General features: G+C 46.2%; 1 protein-coding gene across 1 annotated transcript in view; it reads right to left on the bottom strand.

Moving 5' to 3' along the window:
- Positions 1-27358, bottom strand: part of LOC106591637 (glycine receptor subunit beta) — a 60414-nt gene that overhangs the window by 21669 nt on the left and 11387 nt on the right. The window contains 3 exon segments of the mRNA XM_045713987.1: positions 17267-17349; positions 20400-20626; positions 25612-25679. Of these exon segments, the coding sequence (XP_045569943.1) occupies positions 17267-17349; positions 20400-20626; positions 25612-25679 (378 nt within the window).

Here is a 27358-nt window from a genome sequence, read left to right as displayed (position 1 = left end):
AAACACACCCAACTAAATATGGCCTCCAATTAGAGACAACGATAACAGTCCAGTAAGGTGCACAGACTATACTGGAAACAACCAGCCACAAAACACACCCAACTAAATATGGCCTCCAATTAGAGACAACGATAACAGTCCAGTAAGGTGCACAGACTATACTGGAAACAACCAGCCACAAAACACACCCAACTAAATATGGCCTCCAATTAGAGACAACGATAACAGTCCAGTAAGGTGCACAGACTATACTGGAAACAACCAGCCGCAAAACACACCCAACTAAATATGGCCTCCAATTAGAGACAACGATAACAGTCCAGTAAGGTGCACAGACTATACTGGAAACAACCAGCCACAAAACACAAGTGAAAACAAACACAACTAAATATGGCCTCCAATTAGAGACAACAATAACCAGCTGCCTCTAATTGGAGGTCATTGACAAAACTAACATAGAAAAGCTAGATAAACACATAGAAATAGATAACATAAAACATAAACCAAAAACCCTAACACCCCCTGCCACGCCCTGACCAAACTACAATGATAAATAACCCCTTTTACTGGTCAGGACGTGACAACACCGCTACGACGAAGACACACCAGAGAGAAGACAGATGGCACTGTACTGGATGGCTGTGGTTTGGGAGCTGAGCTATTTGGAATTATTTTGGCATTTATCTTTACTTTATTTTCCTGAAATGTATTTGCTATCCTTTTTATAACCGGCAAGAACTTTTGAACATCAGATCGTCAGTTACTTTCCCCAATTCCAGCTTCAACTTCGACTAATCTGCCCTGGGCTCTTTCTGTAATTACGACCCAATTTTCAGGCAATCCAAGAGGAAACGCCGGCATTACAGAGGCAGGAGAGGGAGAGTCCTGGTGAGATTAATGAGAAGGGAAACCGGCCACCCCTTCCCTGCATTCCATTGGCCAAGAAGATGGATGACCTTGGATCAAGGATTTGCTTGTAACAGCAATATTCTCCGCTTTTCAGAAACATGTCTTTTGGTCAAGACACTCCAATAAGGATGGGAGAAATGTAAAATTTCTCTTAACGTTTAAACGTAAATAAAAATCATACAATTATGTGAATTCAGAATTCAGATGTGGTTCTGTGTATGACCACTAAGAATTTCTGCAGTTCAATCTATCACATTCCTGGTTACTGACATACCTAGGTACCACAGCCACAAAGTCTTAATGCCCACCTATTTCTACAATTGATCTTCTTAAAATGTGATTTTAAACCTAACCCTAACCTTAATCCTAACCTTAACCACATGGCTAACCTTATGCCTAACCCGAACCTTAAATGAACACCAAAAAGATAATTTTGACTTTGTGTTTGTGGTAACTAGTGGAAACCCTACCAGATGGTGCTCACCTTACTGCGGTCCACCACTCACTCAGCAACGATGGTATTAATGAGTTTTACATTCTCTGCCCTCCATGTTGTTCTCAGTTGTCAGTTAAACAGGAAGTACCTGGTGACTTGATCCATTGAGAATAGATCATCAGAATCAGAGATTATGCTACAGGACTGCTTTGCTAGCGCTGATTAGAATATGTTCCGAAACTCCACCTATAACACCAACGAGCTAACCCCTCCGTCACCGGCTTCATAAGGAAATGGATCGGCGACGTTGTCCCAACACTGAAGGTTTGCTGCTTCCCCAATCAAAAGCCCTGGTTTGACACCTCCGTCACTGGCTTCATAAGGAAATGGATCGGCGACGTTGTCCCAACACTGAAGGTTTGCTGCTTCCCCAATCAAAAGCCCTGGTTTGACACCTCCGTCACTGGCTTCATAAGGAAATGGATCGGCGACGTTGTCCCAACACTGAAGGTTTGCTGCTTCCCCAATCAAAAGCCCTGGTTTGACACCTCCGTCACTGGCTTCATAAGGAAATGGATCGGCGACGTTGTCCCAACACTGAAGGTTTGCTGCTTCCCCAATCAAAAGCCCTGGTTTGACACCTCCGTCACCGGCTTCATAAGGAAATGGATCGGCGACGTTGTCCCAACACTGAAGGTTTGCTGCTTCCCCAATCAAAAGCCCTGGTTTGACACCTCCGTCACCGGCTTCATAAGGAAATGCATCGGGGACGTTGTCCCAACACTGAAGGTTTGCTGCTTCCCCAATCAAAAGCCCTGGTTTGACACCTCCGTCACTGGCTTCATAAGGAAATGGATCGGGGACGTTGTCCCAACACTGAAGGTTTGCTGCTTCCCCAATCAAAAGCCCTGGTTTGACACCTCCGTCACTGGCTTCATAAGGAAATGCATCGGGGACGTTGTCCCAACACTGAAGGTTTGCTGCTTCCCCAATCAAAAGCCCTGGTTTGACACCTCCGTCACTGGCTTCATAAGGAAATGGATCGGCGACGTTGTCCCAACACTGAAGGTTTGCTGCTTCCCCAATCAAAAGCCCTGGTTTGACACCTCCGTCACCGGCTTCATAAGGAAATGGATCGGCGACGTTGTCCCAACACTGAAGGTTTGCTGCTTCCCCAATCAAAAGCCCTGGTTTGACACCTCCGTCACCGGCTTCATAAGGAAATGGATCGGGGACGTTGTCCCAACACTGAAGGTTTGCTGCTTCCCCAATCAAAAGCCCTGGTTTGACACCTCCGTCACTGGCTTCATAAGGAAATGGATCGGGGACGTTGTCCCAACACTGAAGGTTTGCTGCTTCCCCAATCAAAAGCCCTGGTTTGACACCTCCGTCACCGGCTTCATAAGGAAATGGATCGGCGACGTTGTCCCAACACTGAAGGTTTGCTGCTTCCCCAATCAAAAGCCCTGGTTTGACACCTCCGTCACCGGCTTCATAAGGAAATGGATCGGGGACGTTGTCCCAACACTGAAGGTTTGCTGCTTCCCCAATCAAAAGCCCTGGTTTGACACCTCCGTCACTGGCTTCATAAGGAAATGGATCGGGGACGTTGTCCCAACACTGAAGGTTTGCTGCTTCCCCAATCAAAAGCCCTGGTTTGACACCTCCGTCACCGGCTTCATAAGGAAATGGATCGCGACGTTGTCCCAACACTGAAGGTTTGCTGCTTCCCCAATCAAAAGCCCTGGTTTGACACCTCCGTCACCGGCTTCATAAGGAAATGGATCGGGGACGTTGTCCCAACACTGAAGGTTTGCTGCTTCCCCAATCAAAAGCCCTGGTTTGACACCTCCGTCACTGGCTTCATAAGGAAATGGATCGGGGACGTTGTCCCAACACTGAAGGTTTGCTGCTTCCCCAATCAAAAGCCCTGGTTTGACACCTCCGTCACTGGCTTCATAAGGAAATGGATCGGGGACGTTGTCCCAACACTGAAGGTTTGCTGCTTCCCCAATCAAAAGCCCTGGTTTGACACCTCCGTCACCGGCTTCATAAGGAAATGGATCGGCGACGTTGTCCCAACACTGAAGGTTTGCTGCTTCCCCAATCAAAAGCCCTGGTTTGACACCTCCGTCACTGGCTTCATAAGGAAATGCATCGGGGACGTTGTCCCAACACTGAAGGTTTGCTGCTTCCCCAATCAAAAGCCCTGGTTTGACACCTCCGTCACTGGCTTCATAAGGAAATGCATCGGGGACGTTGTCCCAACACTGAAGGTTTGCTGCTTCCCCAATCAAAAGCCCTGGTTTGACACCTCCGTCACTGGCTTCATAAGGAAATGCATCGGGGACGTTGTCCCAACACTGAAGGTTTGCTGCTTCCCCAATCAAAAGCCCTGGTTTGACACCTCCGTCACTGGCTTCATAAGGAAATGCATCGGGGACGTTGTCCCAACACTGAAGGTTTGCTGCTTCCCCAATCAAAAGCCCTGGTTTGACACCTCCGTCACTGGCTTCATAAGGAAATGCATCGGGGACGTTGTCCCAACACTGAAGGTTTGCTGCTTCCACAATCAAAATCCCTGGTTTGACACTGAGGTTGGCGCTAAACTAAAGGACAGGACTATCACAGACAACCCTGAGGCTGCGGCTGAGGACAGGAACAAGGACAACAAGTCCCGCTAGGACCTCTGCAGAGTTATCAAACGAGCAAAAGGACAGTATAGAAGTAACGTGGCCTCCTATTTCACAGAGTACGCTGCATGTCGCATGAGCCGCAGTCCATTACGGATTACAAAGGAAGACCGACACGTGATGTGCCCAACGATGCCTCTCTACCAGACCAGCTCAATGCATTTTATGCACGTTTTGACAATAACAACACCATACAGTGAGGGAGGGCCACGCCGACCCAGAGGACTGGGTGATCTCACTCTTCAAGGCCGACGAAAGGTTTTTAATCAGGTCGGCACTCGCAAGGCCGCGGGGCTGGACGGTATTCCAGGGTGCGTTCTCAGAGCATGCTCAGATTAGTTGGCAGGCATATTCATGGTAATGTCCAATCTCTCCTTGTCCCAGTCTGTAATGTCCAATCTCTCCTTGTCCCAGTCTGTAATGTTTCTCTCCTTATCCCAGTCTGTAATGTCCAATCTCTCCTTATCCCAGTCTGTAATGTCCAATCTCTCCTTATCCCAGTCTGTAATGTCCAATCTCTCCTTATCCCAGTCTGTAATGTCCAATCTCTCCTTATCCCAGTCTGTAATGTCCAATCTCTCCTTGTCCCAGTCTGTAATGTCCAATCTCTCCTTATCCCAGTCTGTAATGTCCAATCTCTCCTTATCCCAGTCTGTAATGTTTCTCTCCTTGTCCCAGTCTGTAATGTCCAATCTCTCCTTATCCCAGTCTGTAATGTCCAATCTCTCCTTGTCCCAGTCTGTAATGTCCAATCTCTCCTTATCCCAGTCTGTAATGTCCAATCTCTCCTTATCCCAGTCTGTAATGTTTCTCTCCTTGTCCCAGTCTGTAATGTCCAATCTCTCCTTATCCCAGTCTGTAATGTCCAATCTCTCCTTGTCCCAGTCTGTAATGTCCAATCTCTCCTTATCCCAGTCTGTAATGTCCAATCTCTCCTTATCCCAGTCTGTAATGTCCAATCTCTCCTTATCCCAGTCTGTAATGTTTCTCTCCTTATCCCAGTCTGTAATGTCCAATCTCTCCTTATCCCAGTCTGTAATGTCCAATCTCTCCTTGTCCCAGTCTGTAATGTCCAATCTCTCCTTATCCCAGTCTGTAATGTCCAATCTCTCCTTGTCCCAGTCTGTAATGTCCAATCTCTCCTTATCCCAGTCTGTAATGTCCAATCTCTCCTTGTCCCAGTCTGTAATGTCCAATCTCTCCTTATCCCAGTCTGTAATGTCCAATCTCTCCTTATCCCAGTCTGTAATGTCCAATCTCTCCTTGTCCCAGTCTGTGTTTCTCTCCTTGTCCCAGTCTGTAATGTTTCTCTCCTTGTCCCAGTCTGTAATGTCCCATCTCTCCTTATCCCAGTCTGTAATGTCCAATCTCTCCTTGTCCCAGTCTGTAATGTCCCATCTCTCCTTATCCCAGTCTGTAATGTCCAATCTCTCCTTGTCCCAGTCTGTAATGTCCAATCTCTCCTTGTCCCAGTCTGTAATGTCCAATCTCTCCTTGTCCCAGTCTGTAATGTCCAATCTCTCCTTATCCCAGTCTGTAATGTTTCTCTCCTTGTCCCAGTCTGTAATGTCCAATCTCTCCTTATCCCAGTCTGTAATGTCCAATCTCTCCTTACCCCAGTCTGTAATGTCCAATATCTCCTTGTCCCAGTCTGTAATGTCCAATCTCTCCTTGTCCCAGTCTGTAATGTCCAATCTCTCCTTATCCCAGTCTGTAATGTCCAATCTCTCCTTATCCCAGTCTGTAATGTCCAATCTCTCCTTGTCCCAGTCTGAAATGTCCAATCTCTCCTTATCCCAGTCTGTAATGTCCAATCTCTCCTTGTCCCAGTCTGAAATGTCCAATCTCTCCTTAGCCCAGTCTATAATGTCCAATCTCTCCTTATCCCAGTCTGTAATGTTTCTCTCCCTTATCCCAGTCTGTAATGTCCAATCTCTCCTTGTCCCAGTCTGAAATGTCCAATCTCTCCTTAGCCCAGTCTATAATGTCCAATCTCTCCTTATCCCAGTCTGTAATGTTTCTCTCCTTGTCCCAGTCTGTAATGTTTCTCTCCTTGTCCCAGTCTGTAATGTCCAATCTCTCCTTGTCCCAGTCTGTAATGTCCAATCTCTCCTTATCCCAGTCTGTAATGTTTCTCTCCTTGTCCCAGTCTGTAATGTCCAATCTCTCCTTATCCCAGTCTGTAATGTTTCTCTCCTTACCCAGTCTGTAATGTTTCTCTCCTTGTCCCAGTCTGTAATGTCCAATCTCTCCTTGTCCCAGTCTGTAATGTCCAATCTCTCCTTATCCCAGTCTGTAATGTCCAATCTCTCCTTGTCCCAGTCTGTAATGTTTCTCTCCTTGTCCCAGTCTGTAATGTCCAATCTCTCCTTATCCCAGTCTGTAATGTCCAATCTCTCCTTATCCCAGTCTGTAATGTCCAATATCTCCTTGTCCCAGTCTGTAATGTCCAATCTCTCCTTGTCCCAGTCTGTAATGTCCAATCTCTCCTTGTCCCAGTCTGTAATGTCCAATCTCTCCTTGTCCCAGTCTGTAATGTTTCTCTCCTTGTCCCAGTCTGTAATGTCCAATCTCTCCTTGTCCCAGTCTGTAATGTCCAATCTCTCCTTGTCCCAGTCTGTAATGTCCAATCTCTCCTTGTCCCAGTCTGTAATGTCCAATCTCTCCTTGTCCCAGTCTGTAATGTCCAATCTCTCCTTGTCCCAGTCTGTAATGTCCAATCTCTCCTTATCCCAGTCTGTAATGTTTCTCTCCTTATCCCAGTCTGTAATGTCCAATCTCTCCTTGTCCCAGTCTGTAATGTCCAATCTCTCCTTATCCCAGTCTGTAATGTCCAATCTCTCCTTATCTCAGTCTGTAATGTTCAACCTCTCCTTATCCAGTCTTTAATCCCCACATGTTTTAAGATGACCACCATCATTCTAGAACTTTAAGGCTTTAAGCCCCAATGACTAACCGCCCTGTAGCCCTCACAGCTGTAGTCATGAAGGGCTTTGAGAAGCTGGTTATGGCACACATCAACTCCACCACTCTGGACCCACTCCAGTTTACATACCGCCCCAACAGATCCACAGACGACGCAATCTCAGGTGCACACTGCCCTCACCCACCTAGATGAGAGGAATACCTACAGTGAGCTCCAAAAGTATTGGGACAGTGACCCATTTGTTGCTTTGGCTCTGTACTCCAGCACTTTGGATTTGAAATGATACAACGACTCTGAGGTTAAAGTGCAGACTGTCAGCTCCAATTTGAGGGGTATTTTCATCCATATCGGCTAAACCGTTTAGAAATTGCAGCACTTTTTGTACATAGGCCCCCCCATTTTGGGGGGACCTAAAATATTGGGACAAACTTACTTATCTGTGTATTAAAGTAGTAAAAAGTATAGTATTTGGTCCCATATTCCTAGCACGCAATGCTTACATCAAACCTGTGACTCTGCAACCTTGTTGGATGCATTTGCTGTGTGTTTTGGTTGTGTTTCAGATTATTTTGTGCCCAATAGAAATTAATGGTAATTATTGTATCAATAATGAATCATGTGTATCATGTGTCATTTTGTATTCAATATTATTGTAAATAAGAATATAATATGTTTCTAAACACTCTACATTAGAGAAAGTTACAGAAGCATAAACATCATGCCCTCCCAAAATGCTAACCACCCCTGTTATTGTAATGGTGAGAGGTTAGCATGTCTTGGGGGTATGATATAAAATGCTAACCTCCCCTGTTATTGTAATGGTGAGAGATTAGCATGTCTTGGGGGTATGATATAAAATGCTAACCACCCCTGTTATTGTAATGGTGAGAGGTTAGCATGTCTTGGGGGTATGATATAAAATGCTAACCTCCCCTGTTATTGTAATGGTGAGAGATTAGCATGTCTTGGGGGTTATGATATAAAATGCTAACCTCCCCTGTTATTGTAATGGTGAGAGATTAGCATGTCTTGGGGGTATGATATAAAATGCTAACCTCCCCTGTTATTGTAATGGTGAGAGATTAGCATGTCTTGGGGGTATGATATAAAATGCTAACCTCCCCTGTTATTGTAATGGTGAGAGATTAGCATGCCTTGGGGTATGATATTTGTGCGTCTGTAACTTTTCTCACTCATCGTTATTCATTCATGGTTATCCGTAATCATGCTACCATCCATATTAATGTAGAGGTGTTTAGAAGCATATTCTAATGCCCCTTTGGCAGAAATTACAACTGTGACTTTTTCTTGGTAAGTCTCTAAGAGCTTTCCACACCTGGACTGTGCAATATTTGCCCATTATTAGTAAAATAATCTTCAAGTTCTGTCAAGTTGGTTGTTGGTAATTGCTATACAGCCATTTTCAAGTCTTGCCATAGATTTTCAAGCTGCTGTATGTCAAAACTGTAACTAGGTCACTCAGGTATATTCAATGTTGTCTTGGTAACCAACTCCAGTGTAGATTTGACCTTGTGTTTTAGGTTGTTGTCCTGCTGAAAGGTGAATTCATCTCCCAGGGTAGATGTGGCCTTGTGTTTTAGGTTATTGTCCTGCTGAAAGGTGAATTCATCTCCCAGGGTAGATGTGGCCTTGTGTTTTAGGTTATTGTCCTGCTGAAAGGTGAATTCATGTCCCAGGGTAGATGTGGCCTTGTGTTTTAGGTTATTGTCCTGCTGAAAGGTGAATTCATCTCCCAGGGTAGATGTGGCCTTGTGTTTTAGGTTATTGTCCTGCTGAAAGGTGAATTCATCTCCCAGTGTCTGGTGGAAAGCAGACTGAACCAGGTTCTCCTCTAGGATGTTGTTCTGTGCTTCATCTCCCAGTGTCTGGTGGAAAGCAGAACCAGGTTCTCCTCCAGGATGTTGTTCTGTGCTTCATGTCCCAGTGTCTGGTGGAAAGCAGAACCAGGTTCTCCTCTAGGATGTTGTTCTGTGCTTCATCTCCCAGTGTCTGGTGGAAAGCAGACTGAACCAGGTTCTCCTCTAGGATGTTGTTCTGTGCTTCATCTCCCAGTGTCTGGTGGAAAGCAGAACCAGGTTCTCCTCTAGGATGTTGTTCTGTGCTTCATCTCCCAGTGTCTGGTGGAAAGCAGAACCAGGTTCTCCTCCAGGATGTTGTTCTGTGCTTCATCTCCCAGTGTCTGGTGGAAAGCAGAACCAGGTTCTCCTCCAGGATGTTGTTCTGTGCTTCATGTCCCAGTGTCTGGTGGAAAGCAGATGGAACCAGGTTCTCCTCTAGGATGTTGTCTGTGCTTCATCTCCCAGTGTCTGGTGGAAAGCAGACTGAACCAGGTTCTCCTCTAGGATGTTGTTCTGTGCTTCATGTCCCAGTGTCTGGTGGAAAGCAGAACCAGGTTCTCCTCCAGGATGTTGTTCTGTGCTTCATCTCCCAGTGTCTGGTGGAAAGCAGAACCAGGTTCTCCTCCAGGATGTTGTTCTGTGCTTCATCTCCCAGTGTCTGGTGGAAAGCAGAACCAGGTTCTCCTCCAGGATGTTGTTCTGTGCTTCATGTCCCAGTGTCTGGTGGAAAGCAGAACCAGGTTCTCCTCCAGGATGTTGTTCTGTGCTTCATCTCCCAGTGTCTGGTGGAAAGCAGAACCAGGTTCTCCTCCAGGATGTTGTTCTGTGCTTCATCTCCCAGTGTCTGGTGGAAAGCAGACTGAACCAGGTTCTCCTCCAGGATGTTGTTCTGTGCTTCATGTCCCAGTGTCTGGTGGAAAGCAGACTGAACCAGGTTCTCCTCCAGGATGTTGTTCTGTGCTTCATCTCCCAGTGTCTGGTGGAAAGCAGACTGAACCAGGTTCTCCTCCAGGATGTTGTTCTGTGCTTCATCTCCCAGTGTCTGGTGGAAAGCAGAACCAGGTTCTCCTCCAGGATGTTGTTCTGTGCTTCATCTCCCAGTGTCTGGTGGAAAGCAGAACCAGGTTCTCCTCCAGGATGTTGTTCTGTGCTTCATGTCCCAGTGTCTGGTGGAAAGCAGAACCAGGTTCTCCTCTAGGATGTTGTTCTGTGCTTCATCTCCCAGTGTCTGGTGGAAAGCAGAACCAGGTTCTCCTCCAGGATGTTGTTCTGTGCTTCATGTCCCAGTGTCTGGTGGAAAGCAGAACCAGGTTCTCCTCTAGGATGTTGTCTGTGCTTCATCTCCCAGTGTCTGGTGGAAAGCAGAACCAGGTTCTCCTCCAGGATGTTGTTCTGTGCTTCATCTCCCAGTGTCTGGTGGAAAGCAGAACCAGGTTCTCCTCCAGGATGTTGTTCTGTGCTTCATCTCCCAGTGTCTGGTGGAAAGCAGACTGATCCAGGTTTCCCTCTAGGATGTTGTTCTGTGCTTCATCTCCCAGTGTCTGGTGGAAAGCAGAACCAGGTTCTCCTCTAGGATGTTGTTCTGTGCTTCATCTCCCAGTGTCTGGTGGAAAGCAGACTGAACCAGGTTCTCCTCTAGGATGTTGTTCTGTGCTTCATCTCCCAGTGTCTGGTGGAAAGCAGAACCAGGTTCTCCTCCAGGATGTTGTCTGTGCTTCATCTCCCAGTGTCTGGTGGAAAGCAGACTGAACCAGGTTCTCCTCCAGGATGTTGTTCTGTGCTTCATCTCCCAGTGTCTGGTGGAAAGCAGAACCAGGTTCTCCTCTAGGATGTTGTTCTGTGCTTCATCTCCCAGTGTCTGGTGGAAAGCAGAACCAGGTTCTCCTCCAGGATGTTGTTCTGTGCTTCATGTCCCAGTGTCTGGTGGAAAGCAGAACCAGGTTCTCCTCCAGGATGTTGTTCTGTGCTTCATCTCCCAGTGTCTGGTGGAAAGCAGAACCAGGTTCTCCTCCAGGATGTTGTTCTGTGCTTCATCTCCCAGTGTCTGGTGGAAAGCAGACTGATCCAGGTTCTCCTCCAGGATGTTGTTCTGTGCTTCATCTCCCAGTGTCTGGTGGAAAGCAGAACCAGGTTCTCCTCCAGGATGTTGTTCTGTGCTTCATCTCCCAGTGTCTGGTGGAAAGCAGACTGATCCAGGTTTCCCCTCTAGGATGTTGTTCTGTGCTTCATCTCCCAGTGTCTGGTGGAAAGCAGAACCAGGTTCTCCTCTAGGATGTTGTTCTGTGCTTCATCTCCCAGTGTCTGGTGGAAAGCAGACTGAACCAGGTTCTCCTCTAGGATGTTGTTCTGTGCTTCATCTCCCAGTGTCTGGTGGAAAGCAGAACCAGGTTCTCCTCCAGGATGTTGTCTGTGCTTCATCTCCCAGTGTCTGGTGGAAAGCAGACTGAACCAGGTTCTCCTCCAGGATGTTGTTCTGTGCTTCATCTCCCAGTGTCTGGTGGAAAGCAGAACCAGGTTCTCCTCTAGGATGTTGTTCTGTGCTTCATCTCCCAGTGTCTGGTGGAAAGCAGAACCAGGTTCTCCTCCAGGATGTTGTTCTGTGCTTCATGTCCCAGTGTCTGGTGGAAAGCAGAACCAGGTTCTCCTCCAGGATGTTGTTCTGTGCTTCATCTCCCAGTGTCTGGTGGAAAGCAGAACCAGGTTCTCCTCCAGGATGTTGTTCTGTGCTTCATCTCCCAGTGTCTGGTGGAAAGCAGACTGATCCAGGTTCTCCTCCAGGATGTTGTTCTGTGCTTCATCTCCCAGTGTCTGGTGGAAAGCAGAACCAGGTTCTCCTCCAGGATGTTGTTCTGTGCTTCATGTCCCAGTGTCTGGTGGAAAGCAGACTGATCCAGGTTCTCCTCTAGGATGTTGTTCTGTGCTTCATCTCCCAGTGTCTGGTGGAAAGCAGAACCAGGTTCTCCTCCAGGATGTTGTTCTGTGCTTCATCTCCCAGTGTCTGGTGGAAAGCAGACTGATCCAGGTTCTCCTCTAGGATGTTGTTCTGTGCTTCATCTCCCAGTGTCTGGTGGAAAGCAGACTGAACCAGGTTTCCCTCTAGGATCTTGTCTGTGCTTCGCTCTATTCTATTTCTTTATACCCATAACGATGCAGCCACCACCATGCTTGAAAATATGAAGAGTGCTACTCAGTGATGTGTTGTGTTGGATTTGCCCCAAACATAAAATGTTATATTCAGGACATTACGTTAATTTCTTTGCCACATTTTTTGCAGTTTTACTTTAGTGCCTTACAGTGGCTTGCGAAAGTATTCACCCCCTTTGGCATTTTTCCTATTTTGTTGCCTTACAACCTGGAATTAAAATTAATTTTTTGGGTGTTTGTATCATTTGATTTGCACAACATGCCTACCACTTTGAAGATGGAAAATATTTGTTTTATTGTGAAACAGAACTTTAGTGTGCATAACTATTCACCCCTCCAAAGTCAATACTTTGTAGAGCCACCTTTTGCAGCAATTACAGCTGCAAGTCTCTTGGGGTATGTCTCTATAAGCTTGGCACATCTGGCCACTGGGATTTTTGCCTATTCTTCAAGGCAAAACTTTTCCTACTCCTTCACTTTGGATGGGTTCCGCTGGTTTACAGCAATCTTTAAGTCATACCACAGATTTTCAATTGGATTGAGGTCTGGGTTTTGACTAGGCCATTCCAAGATATTGAATTGTTACCCCTTAAACCACTTAAGTGTTGCTTTAGCAGTATGCTTAGGGTCATTGTCCTGCTGGAAGGTGAACCTCTGTCCCAGTCTCAAATCTCTTGAAGACTGAAACAGGTTTCCCTCAAGAATGTCCCTGTATTTAGCGCCATCCATCATTCCTTCAATTCTGACCAGTTTCCCAGTCCCTGCCGATGAAAAACATCCCCACAACAGGATTCTGCCACCACCATGCTTCACTGTGGGGATGGTGTTCTCGGGGTGATGAGAGGTGTTGGGTTTGCATCAGACATAACGTTTTCCTTGATGGCCAAAAAGCTCAATTTTAGTCTCATCTAACCAGAGTACCTTCTTCCATATGTTTGGGGAGTTTCCCATATGCCTTTTGGCGAACACCAAATGTGTTTGCTTATTTTTTTCTTTAAGTAATGCCTTTTTTCTGGCCACTCTTCCATAAAGCCCAGCTCTGTGGAGTGTACGGCTTAAAGTGGTCCTATGGACAGATACTCCAATCTCCGCTGTGGAGCTTTGCAGCTCCTTCAGGGTTATCGTTGGTCTCTTTGTTGCCTCTCTGATTAATGCCCTCCTTGCGTGGTCAGTGAGTTTTGGTGGGCGGCCCTCTCTTGGCAGGTTTGTTGTGGTGCCATATTCTTTCAATTTTTTTTGTAATGGATTTAATGGTGCTCCGTGAGATGTTCAAAGTTTCTGAGTCCAGAGCACCTATTATGTGACTTGTTAAAAATGTTTTACTCCAGAATTGATTTACTTGCCATACAAAGGGGTTGAATACTTAACTCAGAGACAAGATTTGAATATTGCTGTCCATTAACCTGTTAGGGCTAGGGGGCAGTATATCCATTAACCTGTTAGGGCTAGGGGGGCAGTATATCCATTAATTAGGGCTAGGGGCAGTATATCCATTAACCTGTTAGGGCTAGGGGGCAGTATATCCATTAACCTGTTAGGGCTAGGGGGCAGTATATCCATTAACCTGTTAGGGGGCAGTATATCCATTAACCTGTTAGGGCTAGGGGGCAGTATATCCATTAACCTGTTAGGGCTAGGGGGCAGCATTTGCACGTCTGGATAAAAAAAATGTACCCGATTTAATCTGGTTACTAATCCTACCCAGTAACTAGAATATGCATATACTTATTATATATGGATAGAAAACACTCTAAAGTTTCTAAAACTGTTTGAATGGTGTCTGTGAGTATAACAGAACTCATTTGGCAGGCAAAATCCTGAGACATTTTCTGACAGGAAGTGGATACCTGATGTGTTGTATTGACTTTAAACCTATCCCATTGAAAAACACAGGGGCTGAGGAATATTTTGGCACTTCCTATTGCTTCCACTAGATGTCACCAGCCTTTACAAAGTGTTTTGAGTCTTCTGGAGGGAGATCTGACCGAACAAGAGCCATGGAACGATGATGTCCCATTAGACACCTGGCGCGCGAGTTCATGTTGGGTACCCTCGTTCCAATACGTTATAAAAGAGTATGCATTCGTCCACCTTGAATATTATTCATGTTCTGGTTAAAAAGGCCCTAATGATTTATGCTATACAACGTTTGACATGTTTGAACAAACGGAAATATATTTTTCCCCTCGTTCATGACGAGAAGTCCGGCTGGCTTAGATCATGTGCAAACAAGACGGAGATTTTTGGACATAAATGATGAGCTTTTTTGAACAAAACTACATTCGTTATGGACCTGTGATACCTGGAAGTGACATCTGATGAAGAGAATCAAAGGTAATGGATTATTTACATAGTATTTTCGATTTTAGATCTCCCCAACATGACGTCTAGTCTGTATCGCAACGCGTATTTTGCTGGGCGCAGTGCTCAGATTATTGCAAAGTGTGATTTCCCAGTATGGTTATTTTTAAATCTGGCAAGTTGATTGCGTTCAAGAGATGTAAATCTATAATTCTTTAAATGACAATATAATATTTTACCAATGTTTTCTAATTTTAATTATTTAATTTGTGACGCTGACTTGACTGCCGGTTATTGGAGGGAAACGATTTCCTCAACATCAATGCCATAGTAAAACGCTGTTTTTGGATATAAATATGAACTTGATAGAACTAAAAATGCATGCATTGTCTAACATAATGTCCTAGGAGTGTCATCTGATGGAGATTGTAAAAGGTTAGTGCATCATTTTAGCTGGTTTTATGGTTTTGGTGACCCTGTCTTTGACTTGACAAAACATTACACACAACTCTTGTAAATGTACTGTCCTAACATACTCTAAATTTATGCTTTCGCCGTAAAACCTTTTTGAAATCGTAAAACGTGGTTAGATTAAGGAGATGTTTATCTTTCAAATGGTGTAAAATAGTTGTATTTTTGAAAAATTTGAATTTTGACATTTATTTGGATTCAAATTTGCCGCTCTTGAAATGCACCTGCTGTTGATGGAGTGCACCACGGGTGGCACGCTAGCGTCCCACCTAGCCCATAGAGGTTAATGGATATACTGCCCCCTAGCCCTAACAGGTTAATGGATATACTGCCCCCTAACAGGTTAATGGATATACTGCCCCCTAGCCCTAACAGGTTAATGGATATACTGCCCCCTAGCCCTAACAGGTTAATGGATATACTGCCCCCTAGCCCTAACAGGTTAATGGATATACTGCCCCCTAGCCCTAACAGGTTAATGGATATACTGCCCCCTAGCCCTAACAGGTTAATGGATATACTGCCCCCTAGCCCTAACAGGTTAATGGATATACTGCCCCCTAGCCCTAACAGGTTAATGCATATACCGCCCCTAGCCCTAACAGGTTAATGGATATACTGCCCCCTAGCCCTAACAGGTTAATGGATATACTGCCCCTAACAGGTTAATGGATATACTGCCCCTAACAGGTTAATGGATATACTGCCCCCTAGCCCTAACAGGTTAATGGATATACTGCCCCTAGCCCTAACAGGTTAATGGATATACTGCCCCTAGCCCTAACAGGTTAATGGATATACTGCCCCCTAGCCCTAACAGGTTAATGGATATACTGCCCCTAGCCTAACAGGTTAATGCATATACCGCTCCTAGCCTAACAGGTTAATGGATATACTGCCCCCTAGCCCTAACAGGGCTAGGGGGCAGTATATCCATTAACCTGTTAGGGGGCAGTATATCCATTAACGATTCTTAATGGTTATAAATGTATATCACTGGTGGTGCAGCCAACTACAATAACAACACTATATAAATATATATATATCACTGGTGGTGCAGCCAACTACAATAACAACACTATATAAATGTATATATATCACTGGTGGTGCAGCCAACTACAATAACAACACTATATAAATGTGTATCACTGGTGGTGCAGCCAACTACAATAACAACACTATATAAATGTGTATCACTGGTGGTGCAGCCAACTACAATAACAACACTATATAAATGTGTATCACTGGTGGTGCAGCCAACTACAATAACAACACTATATACATATATATCACTGGTGGTGCAGCCAACTACAATAACAACACCATATAAATGTATATATATCACTGGTGGTGCAGCCAACTACAATAACAACACATATATATAAATGTATGTATATCACTGGTGGTGCAGCCAACTACAATAACAACACTATATAAATGAATAAATATATATCACTGGTGGTGCAGCCAACTACAATAACAACACCATATAAATATATATTTATCAGTGGAGTCTGCTGAGGGGAGAACGGCTCATAATAATGGCCGGAACGGAGCAAATGGAATGACATCAAACACCTGGAAACCATGGAAACCAATGTGTTTGATGTATTTGATACCATTTCACTAATTCCGCTCCAGTCATTACCACGAGCCCGTTCTCCCAAATTAAGGTGACACCAACCTCCTGTGATATATATATATATATATATATATATATATATATATATATATATATATAGAGAGAGAGAGAGTGTGTGAGTCTCTGTATACACTGAGTGTACAAGACATTAAGAAAGCCTTACCTAATATTGACTTGCAACTGCACCCTTTTGCTCTCAGAACAGCCTCAATTCGTCTGGGCATGGACTCTACAAAGTGTCGAAAGCGTTCCACGAGGGATGGTGGCCCATGTTGATTCCAACGCTTCCCACAGTTGTGTCAAGTTGGCAGAATGTCCTTTGGGTGGTGGGCTATTCTTGCTGCATACAGGAAACTGTTGAGCGTGAAAAACCCAGCAGCTTTGCAGTTCTTGGCACAAACCGGTGCACCTGCCATCTACTACCATACTCAATTCAAAGGCACTTAAATATTTGGTATTGCCCATTCACCCTCTGAATGGCACACATGCACAATCCATGTCTCAAGGCTTATAAATCCTTCTCTAACCCGTCTCCTCCCCTTCATCTACACTGATTGAAGTGGATTTAACAGGTGACATCAATAAGGGATCATAGCTTTCACCTGGATTCACCTGGTCAGTCTATGTTGTTGAAAGAGCAGGTGTTCCTGATGTTTTGTACACTCAGTGTACATGAATATTGTGTGTGTCTCTCTGTGTGTGTGAGAGTGTGTGTGTGTGTGTGTGTGTGTGTGCACACGTGTGTGTGTGTGTGTGAGTGTGTGTGTGTGTGTGTGTGTGTGTGTGTGTGTGTGTGTGCGTGCGTTAGAGAGAGTGTGTGTGTGTGTGTGTGTGTGTGTGTGTGTGTGTGTGTGTGTGTGTGTGTTAGAGAGAGGTTCTACGTACAGCTCTCCAGTTGCATCTTGCAGAGCTGTGTGTCCATGGGGAACAGAGTGAGGTCCAGAGGGCAGGACAGAGTCACTGATAACCTGAACACACACACAGACAGTCACTGATAACCTGAACACACCAGACAGTCACTGACAACCTGAACACTCACTGATAACCTGAACACACAACAGACAGTCACTGATAACCTGAACACACACACAGACAGTCACTGATAACCTGAACACACCAGACAGTCACTGATAACCTGAACACACAACAGACAGTCACTGATAACCTGAACACAACAGACAGTCACTGATAACCTGAACACACACCAGACAGTCACTGATAACCTGAACACTCACCAGACAGTCACTGATAACCTGAACACTCACCAGACAGTCACTGACAACCTGAACACTCACTGATAACCTGAACACTCACCAGACAGTCACTGACAACCTGAACACTCACCAGACAGTCACTGGGCACACATAGGCACCTACCCTGGCAGACAGACAGGTGGGCAGGCAGGTAGGCTGGCAGGCTGGCAGGCAGACAGGCTGGCAGGCAGGCAGGCAGACAGACAGACAGGCAGGCAGAAAGGCAGGCAGGCAGAAAGGCAGGCAGGCAGGCAGGCAGTAGTGATGTGCAGTTTGCGAACTATTCGTTCTTTTTAAATGACTATTTTTACTGACTTGAGAGTCACTCAGACATTTTAGTCCTTCATTGCTCCAACCACTAAACTGTCTATCATGTGCGTGCAGAATAGATAATGCATGGAGAAGAGAAATACATGTTTTGAATTGATAACCTAGTGTAAGAGTTAGTGCAATTCATTGATTATTGAATGTTATCAATGGACACAGCTTCATAGAAGCGAAACAAACACATGCCTCTGCTCAACACTCAACACTCCAACTGGAAACCGAAACGTTTGGGGGACTGCTCAACACTCAACACTCCAACTGGGAACCGAAACGTTTGGGGGACTGCTCAACACTCAACACTCCAACTGGAAACCGAAGCGTTTGGGGGACTGCTCAACACTCAACACTCCAACTGGAAACCGAAACGTTTGGGGGACTGCTCAACACTCAACACTCCAACTGGGAACCGAAACGTTTGGGGGACTGCTCAACACTCAACACTCCAACTGGAAACCGAAGCGTTTGGGGACTGCTCAACACTCCAACTGGAAACCGAAACGTTTGGGGGACTGCTCAACACTCAACACTCCAACTGGGAACCAAAACGTTTGGGGGACTGCTCAACACTCAACACTCCAACTGGAAACCGAAACGTTTGGGGGACTGCTCAACACTCAACACTCCAACTGGGAACCGAAACGTTTGGGGGACTGCTCAACACTCAACACTCCAACTGGGAACCGAAACGTTTGGGGGACTGCTCAACACTCAAACTGGGAACCGAAACGTTTGGGGGACTGCTCAACACTCCAACTGGAAACCGAAACGTTTGGGGGACTGCTCAACACTCCAACTGGAAACCGAAACGTTTGGGGGACTGCTCAACACTCAACACTCCAACTGGGAACCGAAGCGTTTGGGGGACTGCTCAACACTCCAACTGGAAACCGAAACATTTGGGGGACTGCTCAACACTCAACACTCCAACTGGAAACCGAAACGTTTGGGGGACTGCTCAACACTCAACACTCCAACTGGAAACCGAAACGTTTGGGGGACTGCTCAACACTCCAACTGGGAACCGAAACGTTTGGGGGACTGCTCAACACTCAACACTCCAACTGGGAACCGAAACGTTTGGGGGACTGCTCAACACTCAACACTCCAACTGGGAACCGAAACGTTTGGGGGACTGCTCAACACTCCAACTGGAAACCGAAGCGTTTGGGGGACTGCTCAACACTCCAACTGGGAACCGAAACGTTTGGGGGACTGCTGCAGTTCGAACAATATTGAGCTTATCTTCCTGGTGACAGTCAAGTATTCCGCCAAGAGTCGTTCATAAACCAGTTTGGTTGGGGCCGCATCTAGACCTCGTTTCAAAGCTATAAAGAAATAATTGTATTTGTATGCCTAGCAATCACAAATGTATCATGTTGGAAGCACACTTTTGGAAGCACACAAGTCTCAGTCACAAATGACATAAGCCCCCATAAGACTAAGAGTTTTTAGGTCATCGTTTGCCGGTAGGGGGTTCTGCAATCAAATTAACAAAATTAGTCTAAATATTTGTCATTTTGACTGAACAAGTTGATAAGATCTCAGTCAGTAAAAAGAGTCAAACTTCCCATCACTAACTAACTAGGCAGTCAGACAGACAGACAGACAGACAGACAGACAGGCAGGCAGGCAGGCAGACAGACAGACAGACAGACAGACAGACAGACAGACAGACAGACAGACAGACAGACAGACAGACAGACAGACAGACAGGCAGACAGACAGACAGACAGACAGACAGACAGACAGGCAGACAGACAGGCAGGCAGGCAGGCAGGCAGGCAGGCAGGCAGACAGACAGACAGACAGACAGACAGACAGACAGACAGACAGACAGACAGACAGACAGACGAGACAGGCAGGCAGGCAGGCAGGCAGGCAGGCAGGCAGGCGAGACAGGCGAGACAGACAGACAGACAGACAGACAGACAGACAGACAGACAGGCAGGCAGGCAGGCAGACAGACAGACAGACAGACAGACAGACAGACAGACAGACAGACAGACAGACAGACAGACAGACAGACAGACAGACGAGACAGGCAGGCAGGCAGGCAGACAGACAGACAGACAGACAGACAGACAGACAGACAGACAGACAGACAGACAGGCAGGCAGGCAGACAGACAGACAGACAGACAGACAGACAGACAGACAGACAGACAGACAGGCAGGCAGGCAGGCAGGCAGGCAGGCAGGCAGGCAGGCAGGCAGGCAGGCAGGCAGGCAGGCAGGCAGGCAGGCAGACAGACGAGACAGACAGACAGACAGACAGACAGACAGACAGATGAGACAGACAGATGAGACAGACAGACGAGACAGACAGACGAGACAGACAGACAGACAGACAGACAGACAGACAGACAGACAGACAGACAGATGAGACAGACAGACAGACAGACAGACGAGACAGCCAGACAGACAGACAGACAGACAGACCTCATGCTGATGAGAATGTCTCCGTTCCTGAAGATAAATAACAGGATGTTGTCTTGCGTGACGTCATGGAAGTTGGCGTGTTTCTCGTTGGCGAAGAACAGGTCTGGTTTCCACAGACACTGGAATATCTTGGGGTCCACCGTCAGCGCTTCTCCTTTGAAGTCCGCCGGGAGCTTCAGCCTCGGGTCGTTCCACCGCTGACGCAGGAAGATGTTCACACGGTAGTCCTAGCAACAATCAATCATTTGTTAGCACACAGCCAATTAAACCCCTTAGACTCAACGTTCGCTCCCCACATGGAAATCAAAATTAGCATAATAATTAAAATCCCTCCCCAAAATCTCTTTCTGTTTAATTAAGCGAGATATCTGTCTCAATCCACCACATCCCTATGTCCACCAGATGGCTTCGACGGATGTCTAGCCCGCATTCTTCATATTCGACGCAGTCTTGGATCATGGACCTTACCACCGGCCCTTCCCTCTTCACTCTTTGTTTGTAGGCGGGGAGGAGCTAAATGGAGTCGTGGTCAGATTTGTCAACAGATGGGAGAAGACTTATAGCATGTAGCAGTGGTCAAGCGTAGACTTTTGGTGTGTTGGGCAGTCAATGTGTTGGACCTCTCACACACACACACACGGACCTCAAATTACTTTTGTTAAAGGCCCCTGTGACAATGAATGCTTCTCCGGTACGAGGTCTCCAGTTGATTGAAGTAGAACAATGTTGGTATTTTATTTAACTAGACAAGTCAGTTAAGTCAGGATTCCTATTTGACTCAGCCATGAGCTACAGCCTAGCTAGTAGCTAACGTTATTTTTTTAATTTTTTTTATTTAACTATACAAGTCAGTTAAGAACAAATTCTTATTTACAATGACGGCCTACCAGAAGGCAAAAGGCCTACCTGAGGGGAAAGGGGCTGGGATTAAAAATAAAAATAAATTCAATTAAAATATAGGACAAAAACACACATCACGACAAGTGAGACAACACAACACTACATGAAGAGAGACCTAAGACAACAACACAGCACGGTAGCAACACATGAAAACACAGCATGGTAGCAACACAACATAACAACAACATGGTAGCAACACATGACAACACAGCATGGTAGCAACACATGACAACACAGCATGGCAGCAACACATGACAACACAGTATGGTAGCAACACAACATGACAACAACATGGTAGCAGCACAAAACATGGTACGAACATTATTGGGCACAGACAACAGCACAAAGGACAAGAAGGTAGAGACAACAATACATCACACAAAGCAGCCACAGCTGTCAGTAAGAGTGTCCATGATTGAGTCTTTGAATGAAGAGATGGAGATAAAACTGTCCAGTTTGAGTGTTTGTTGCAGCTCGTTCCAGTCGCTAGCTGCTGCGAACTGAAAAGACGAGCGACCCAGGGATGTGTGTGCTTTGGGGACCATTAGCAGAATGTGACTGTCAGAACGGGTGTTGTATGGGGAGGATGAGGGCTGCAGTAGATATCTCAGATAGGGGAGGAGTGAACGGGTGTTGTATGTGGAGGATGAGGGCTGCAGTAGATATCTCAGATAGGGAGGAGTGAACGGGTGTTGTATGTGGAGGATGAGGGCTGCAGTAGATATCTCAGATAGGGAGGAGTGAACGGGTGTTGTATGTGGAGGATGAGGGCTGCAGTAAATATCTCAGATAGGGAGGAGTGAATGGGTGTTGTATGTGGAGGATGAGGGCTGCAGTAGATAACTCAGATAGGGGGAGTGAATGGGTGTTGTATGTAGAGGATGAGGGTTGCAGTAGATATCTCAGATAGGGGGAGTGAATGGGTGTTGTATGTGGAGGATGAGGGCTGCAGTAGATATCTCAGATAGGGAGGAGTGAACGGGTGTTGTATGTGGAGGATGAGGGCTGCAGTAGATATCTCAGATAGGGAGGAGTGAACGGGTGTTGTATGTGGAGGATGAGGGCTGCAGTAAATATCTCAGATAGGGAGGAGTGAATGGGTGTTGTATGTGGAGGATGAGGGCTGCAGTAGATAACTCAGATAGGGGGAGTGAATGGGTGTTGTATGTAGAGGATGAGGGTTGCAGTAGATATCTCAGATAGGGGGAGTGAATGGGTGTTGTATGTGGAGGATGAGGGCTGCAGTAGATAACTCAGATAGGGGGGAGTGAATGGGTGTTGTATGTGGAGGATGAGGGCTGCAGTAAATATCTCAGATAGGGGGGAGTGAACGGGTGTTGTATGTGGAGGATGAGGGCTGCAGTAAATATCTCAGATAGGGGGGAGTGAACGGGTGTTGTATGTGGAGGATGAGGGCTGCAGTAGATATCTCAGATAGGGGGGAGTGAGGCCTAAGAGGCTTTTATAAATATTCATCAACCAGTGGGTTTTACGACGGGGAAACAGAGATGACCAGTTTACAGAGGAGTATAGAGTGCAGTGATGTGTTCTATAAGGAGCATTGGTTGCAAATCTGATGGCCGAATGGTAAAGAACATCTAGCCGCTCGACAGCACCCTTACCTGCCGATCTATAAATTACGTCTCCGTAATCTAGCATGGGAAGGATGGTCATCTGAATCAGGGTTAGTTTGGCTGCTGGGGTGAAAGAGGAGCAATTACGATAGAGGAAACCAAGTCTAGATTTAACTTTAGCCTGCAGCTTTGATATGTGCTGAGAGAAGGACAGCGTACCGTCTAGCCATACTCCCAAGTACTTGTATGAGGTGACTACCTCAAGCTGTAAAACCTCAGAGGTAGTAATCACACCTGTGGGGAGAGGGGCATTCTTCTACCCAAACCACATGACCTTTGTTTTAGAGGTGTTCAGAACAAGGTTAAGGCCAGAGAAAGCTTGTTGGACACTAAGAAAGCTTTTTTTGTAGAGCGTTTAACACAAACTCCGGGGAGGGGCCAGCTGAGTATAAGACTGTATAATCTGCATATAAATGGATGACAGCGCTTCCTACTGCCTGAGCTATGTTGTTGATGTAAATTGAGAAGAGCGTGGGGCCTAGGATCGAGCCTTGGGGTACACCCTTGGTGACAGGCACTGGCCGAGACAGCAGATTTTCTGACTTTATACATTGCACTCTTCGAGAGAGGTAGTTAGCAAACCAGGCCAAAGACCCCTCAGCGACACCAATACTCCTTAGCCGGCCCACAAGAATGGAATGGTCTACAGTATCAAAAGATTTGGCAATAAAGCAATAAGTCAATAAAAATAGCAGCACAGCATTGCTTAGATTCAAGGGCAATGGTGACATCATATAGGACCTATAAGGTTGCAGTGACACATCCATAACCTGAGCGGAAACCAGATTGCAGACCAGAGAGACACTATAGACATCAAGAAAGCCAGTCAGTTGATTATTGACACGTTTTTCCAACACATTTGATAAACAGGGCAAAAATAGAAATAGGCCAATAACAGTTAGGATCAGCTTGATCTCCCCCTTTAAATAAAGGATGAACCGTGGCTGCCTTCCAAGCAATGGGAACCTCCCCAGAAAGGAGAGACAGGTTAAAAAGGTCAGAGATAGGCTTGGCGATGATAGGGGCAGCAACCTTAAACTTTACCCCAAAAAATAATCTGGTTCAGATGGTTTAGACCCAAAGTTTCTCCCTGCAGGCAGTCACCTCGGACTCAGTGACCGCCTGCAGGGAGAAACTTTGTAGCGGGGCAGGGGAAAAGAGGGAGGAGCATCGGGGATAGTCACATTGGAAGGGGTGGGAGATGAGGAACTGTTGGACGGGCAAGGAGGCGTGGCTGAGTCAAATAGGAATCCTGACTTAATGAAGTGGTGATTAAAGAGCTCAGCCATGTGCTTCTTGTCAGTAACAACCACATCATCAACATTAAGGGACATGAGCAGCTGTGAGGAGGAGGGTTTATTCTCCAGGTCTTTAACTGTTTTCCAGATCTTCTTGGGGTTAGACCCACAGAGAGAGATCTGCTCCTTAAAGTAACTAACTTTGGCCTTCCGGATAGCCTGAGTGCATTTATTTCTCATTTGTCTGAACGAGAGCCAGTCAGCCTGAGTATGCGTGTGCCGAGCGATTTGCCAAATGGGATTCTTGAGGTGGAGTAATTTTGTAAGATCACGGTCGAACCAGGTGCCGAACCTGCTTTTAATACTGAACATATCAAAAATAAGGTCCAAGCGTCTTTCGACAGATGGGATCAAGCTGATTCTATACCATTTACAGAGGCCAGGTCATGAAGGAAGGCTTGCTCGATTAAACTTTTATAGCAAGCGTATATGACAAATCAGGACAGGTCATTTCACTGAGCAGCCTTTATGAACACAGGCTGTAAAACAGTGATCACTAAGGATATGACAGAAAACACCAGACTGGTATTTGTGAGGATAACATCGAGGAGAGTAGACTTTTCTGGGTGTTTGGAGTCATACTTTGTGGGATCGGTAATAATCTGAGAATGATTTAGGGAGTCCCATTGCTTTAGGACTTGGTTTGGTTCAGGTGGTATAAGCATGTCCCAGTTTACGTCACCTAGCAGGACAAATTCAGACTTAGTGTAAAGGGCCAGGAGAGAGTTTAGGGCAGCATTCAGGCTAATGCTGATAGCATACAGTCTAATGGTGGTAGCTTACAGGCTAATGCTGATAGCTAATGCTGATAGCATACAGTCTAATGGAGGTAGCTTACAGGCTAATGCTGATTGCATACAGTTTAATGGTGGTAGCATACAGGCTACTGTTTATAGCATACAGGCTAATGCTGATGGATTACAGACTAATGGTGGTAGCATACAGGCTAATGCTGATAGCATACAGTCTAATGGTGGTAGCATACAGGCTAATGCTGATAGCATACAGTCTAATGGTGGTAGCTTACAGGCTAATGCTGATAGCTAATGCTGATAGCATACAGTCTAATGGAGGTAGCTTACAGGCTAATGCTGATTGCATACAGTTTAATGGTGGTAGCATACAGGCTACTGTTTATAGCATACAGGCTAATGCTGATGGATTACAGACTAATGGTGGTAGCATACAGGCTAATGCTGATAGCATACAGTCTAATGGTGGTAGCATACAGGCTACTGTTTATAGCATACAGGCTAATGTTGATGTCTTACAGACTAATGTTAATAGCATACAGGCTACTGTTTATAGCATATGGGCTAATATTGATAACGTTGGAATGTAGCATTGTTAGCATGCAGAGGTTTTAGTAACTCTGCTCACCATGTTGGTTTCCTGGATGGAGCCAAAACTGTTGATGAACATATTGATCTTGTCTTCCACTGGAACACCTGGAACACACACACGCACACACACACACACACACACACACACACACACACACACACACACACACACACACACACACACACACACACACACACACACACACACACACACACTTACATAGTCAACATAAACACCCCCATTCCAGTTTTATTCCAGTGTGTGTGTGTGTGTGTGTGTGTGTGTGTGTGTGTGTGTGTGTGTGTGTGTGTGTGTGTGTGTTTGTAATTTCTGTGGTCTTGACAGTCATGTGATCATTCCGCTCCACTCAACCTGAGTAGCAGCATATGGCCGTGGCTCTCTCTCTCACACACACACACACACACACACACACACACACACACACACACACACACACACACACACACACACACACACACACACACACACACACACACACACACAGGCTTGCAGCACTTTCAGTTTATTAACCAAACGGACTCCTTCTGTCCTCCTCCTCTCCTCTCTTCTCCTCTTCTCCTCCTCTCTTCTCCTTTCTCCTCCTTCTCTCCTCCACTTCTCTTCTGTTCTCTCCTCCACTCCTCTCTTCTCCTCCCACTCTCCTCCTCTTCTCCCTTCTCCTCTCCTCCTCTCTTCTCCTTTCTCCTCCTTCTCTCCTCCTCTTCTTCTCCCACTCTCCTCCTCTTCTCTCTTCTCCTCTCCTCCTCTCTTCTACTTTCTCCTCCTTCTCTCCTCCACTTCTCTTCTGTTCTCTCCTCCACTCCTCTCTTCTCCTCCCACTCTCCTCCTCTTCTCCCTTCTCCTCTCCTCCTCTCTTCTCCTTTCTCCTCCTTCTCTCCTCCTCTTCTTCTCCCACTCTCCTCCTCTTCTCTCTTCTCCTCTCCTCCTCTCTTCTCCTTTCTCCTCCTTCTCTCCTCCACTTCTCTTCTGTTCTCTCCTCCACTCCTCCCACTCTCCTCCTCTTCTCCCTTCTCCTCTCCTCCTCTCTTCTCCTTTCTCCTCCTTCTCTCCTCCTCTTCTTCTCCCACTCTCCTCCTCTTCTCTCTTCTCCTCTCCTCCTCTCTTCTCCTTTCTCCTCCTTCTCTCCTCCTCTTCTCTTCTGTCCTCTCCTCCACTCCTCTCTTCTCCTCCACTCTCCTCCTCTTCTCTCTTCTCCTTTCTCATCCTCCACTCCTCTCTTCTCCTCCTCCTCTCCACATCTTCTCCTCCTCTCTTTGTCTCCTCTCCTCATATTCTATCACCTTCTCCTCCGCCTCCTCCTCTCCTCTCTTCTTCTCCTCTTCTCTCCTCCCCTCCGCTTCTCCCTTCTCCTCCCCCTATCCTCCTCTTCTCCCTTCTCTTCCTCATCTCCTCCTCCTCTCTTCCTCTTCTCTCCCCTCGTCTCCTCCCCATCCTCCTCCACCTCTTTTCTCCTCCTCTTCTCCTCTTCTCTCCCCTTGTCTCCTCCCCATATCCTCCTCCCCCTCTCTCTTCCCTCCTCTTCTCCACTCTCCTCCTCCTCTCTACCATTCTCTCTTCTCCTCCTCTCCTCCTCCTCTCTACCTATTCTCTCTTCTCCTCCTCCTCTCCTCCTCCTCTCTACCTATTCTCTCTTCTCCTCCTCTCCTCCTCCTCTCTACCAATTCTCTCTTCTCCTCCTCCTCTCCTCCTCCTCTCTCATCTCCTCTTTTCTCTTCTCCTCTATTGAACTGTTACCGTAAAACAGTTCAATAGAGTCATGGGT

Source organism: Salmo salar, unplaced genomic scaffold, assembly GCF_905237065.1.
Source record: "Salmo salar unplaced genomic scaffold, Ssal_v3.1, whole genome shotgun sequence".
Taxonomy (NCBI): domain Eukaryota; kingdom Metazoa; phylum Chordata; class Actinopteri; order Salmoniformes; family Salmonidae; genus Salmo; species Salmo salar.
Note: the sequence above shows the minus strand (reverse complement) of the source record. Positions and strands in the feature narration are given on the sequence as shown.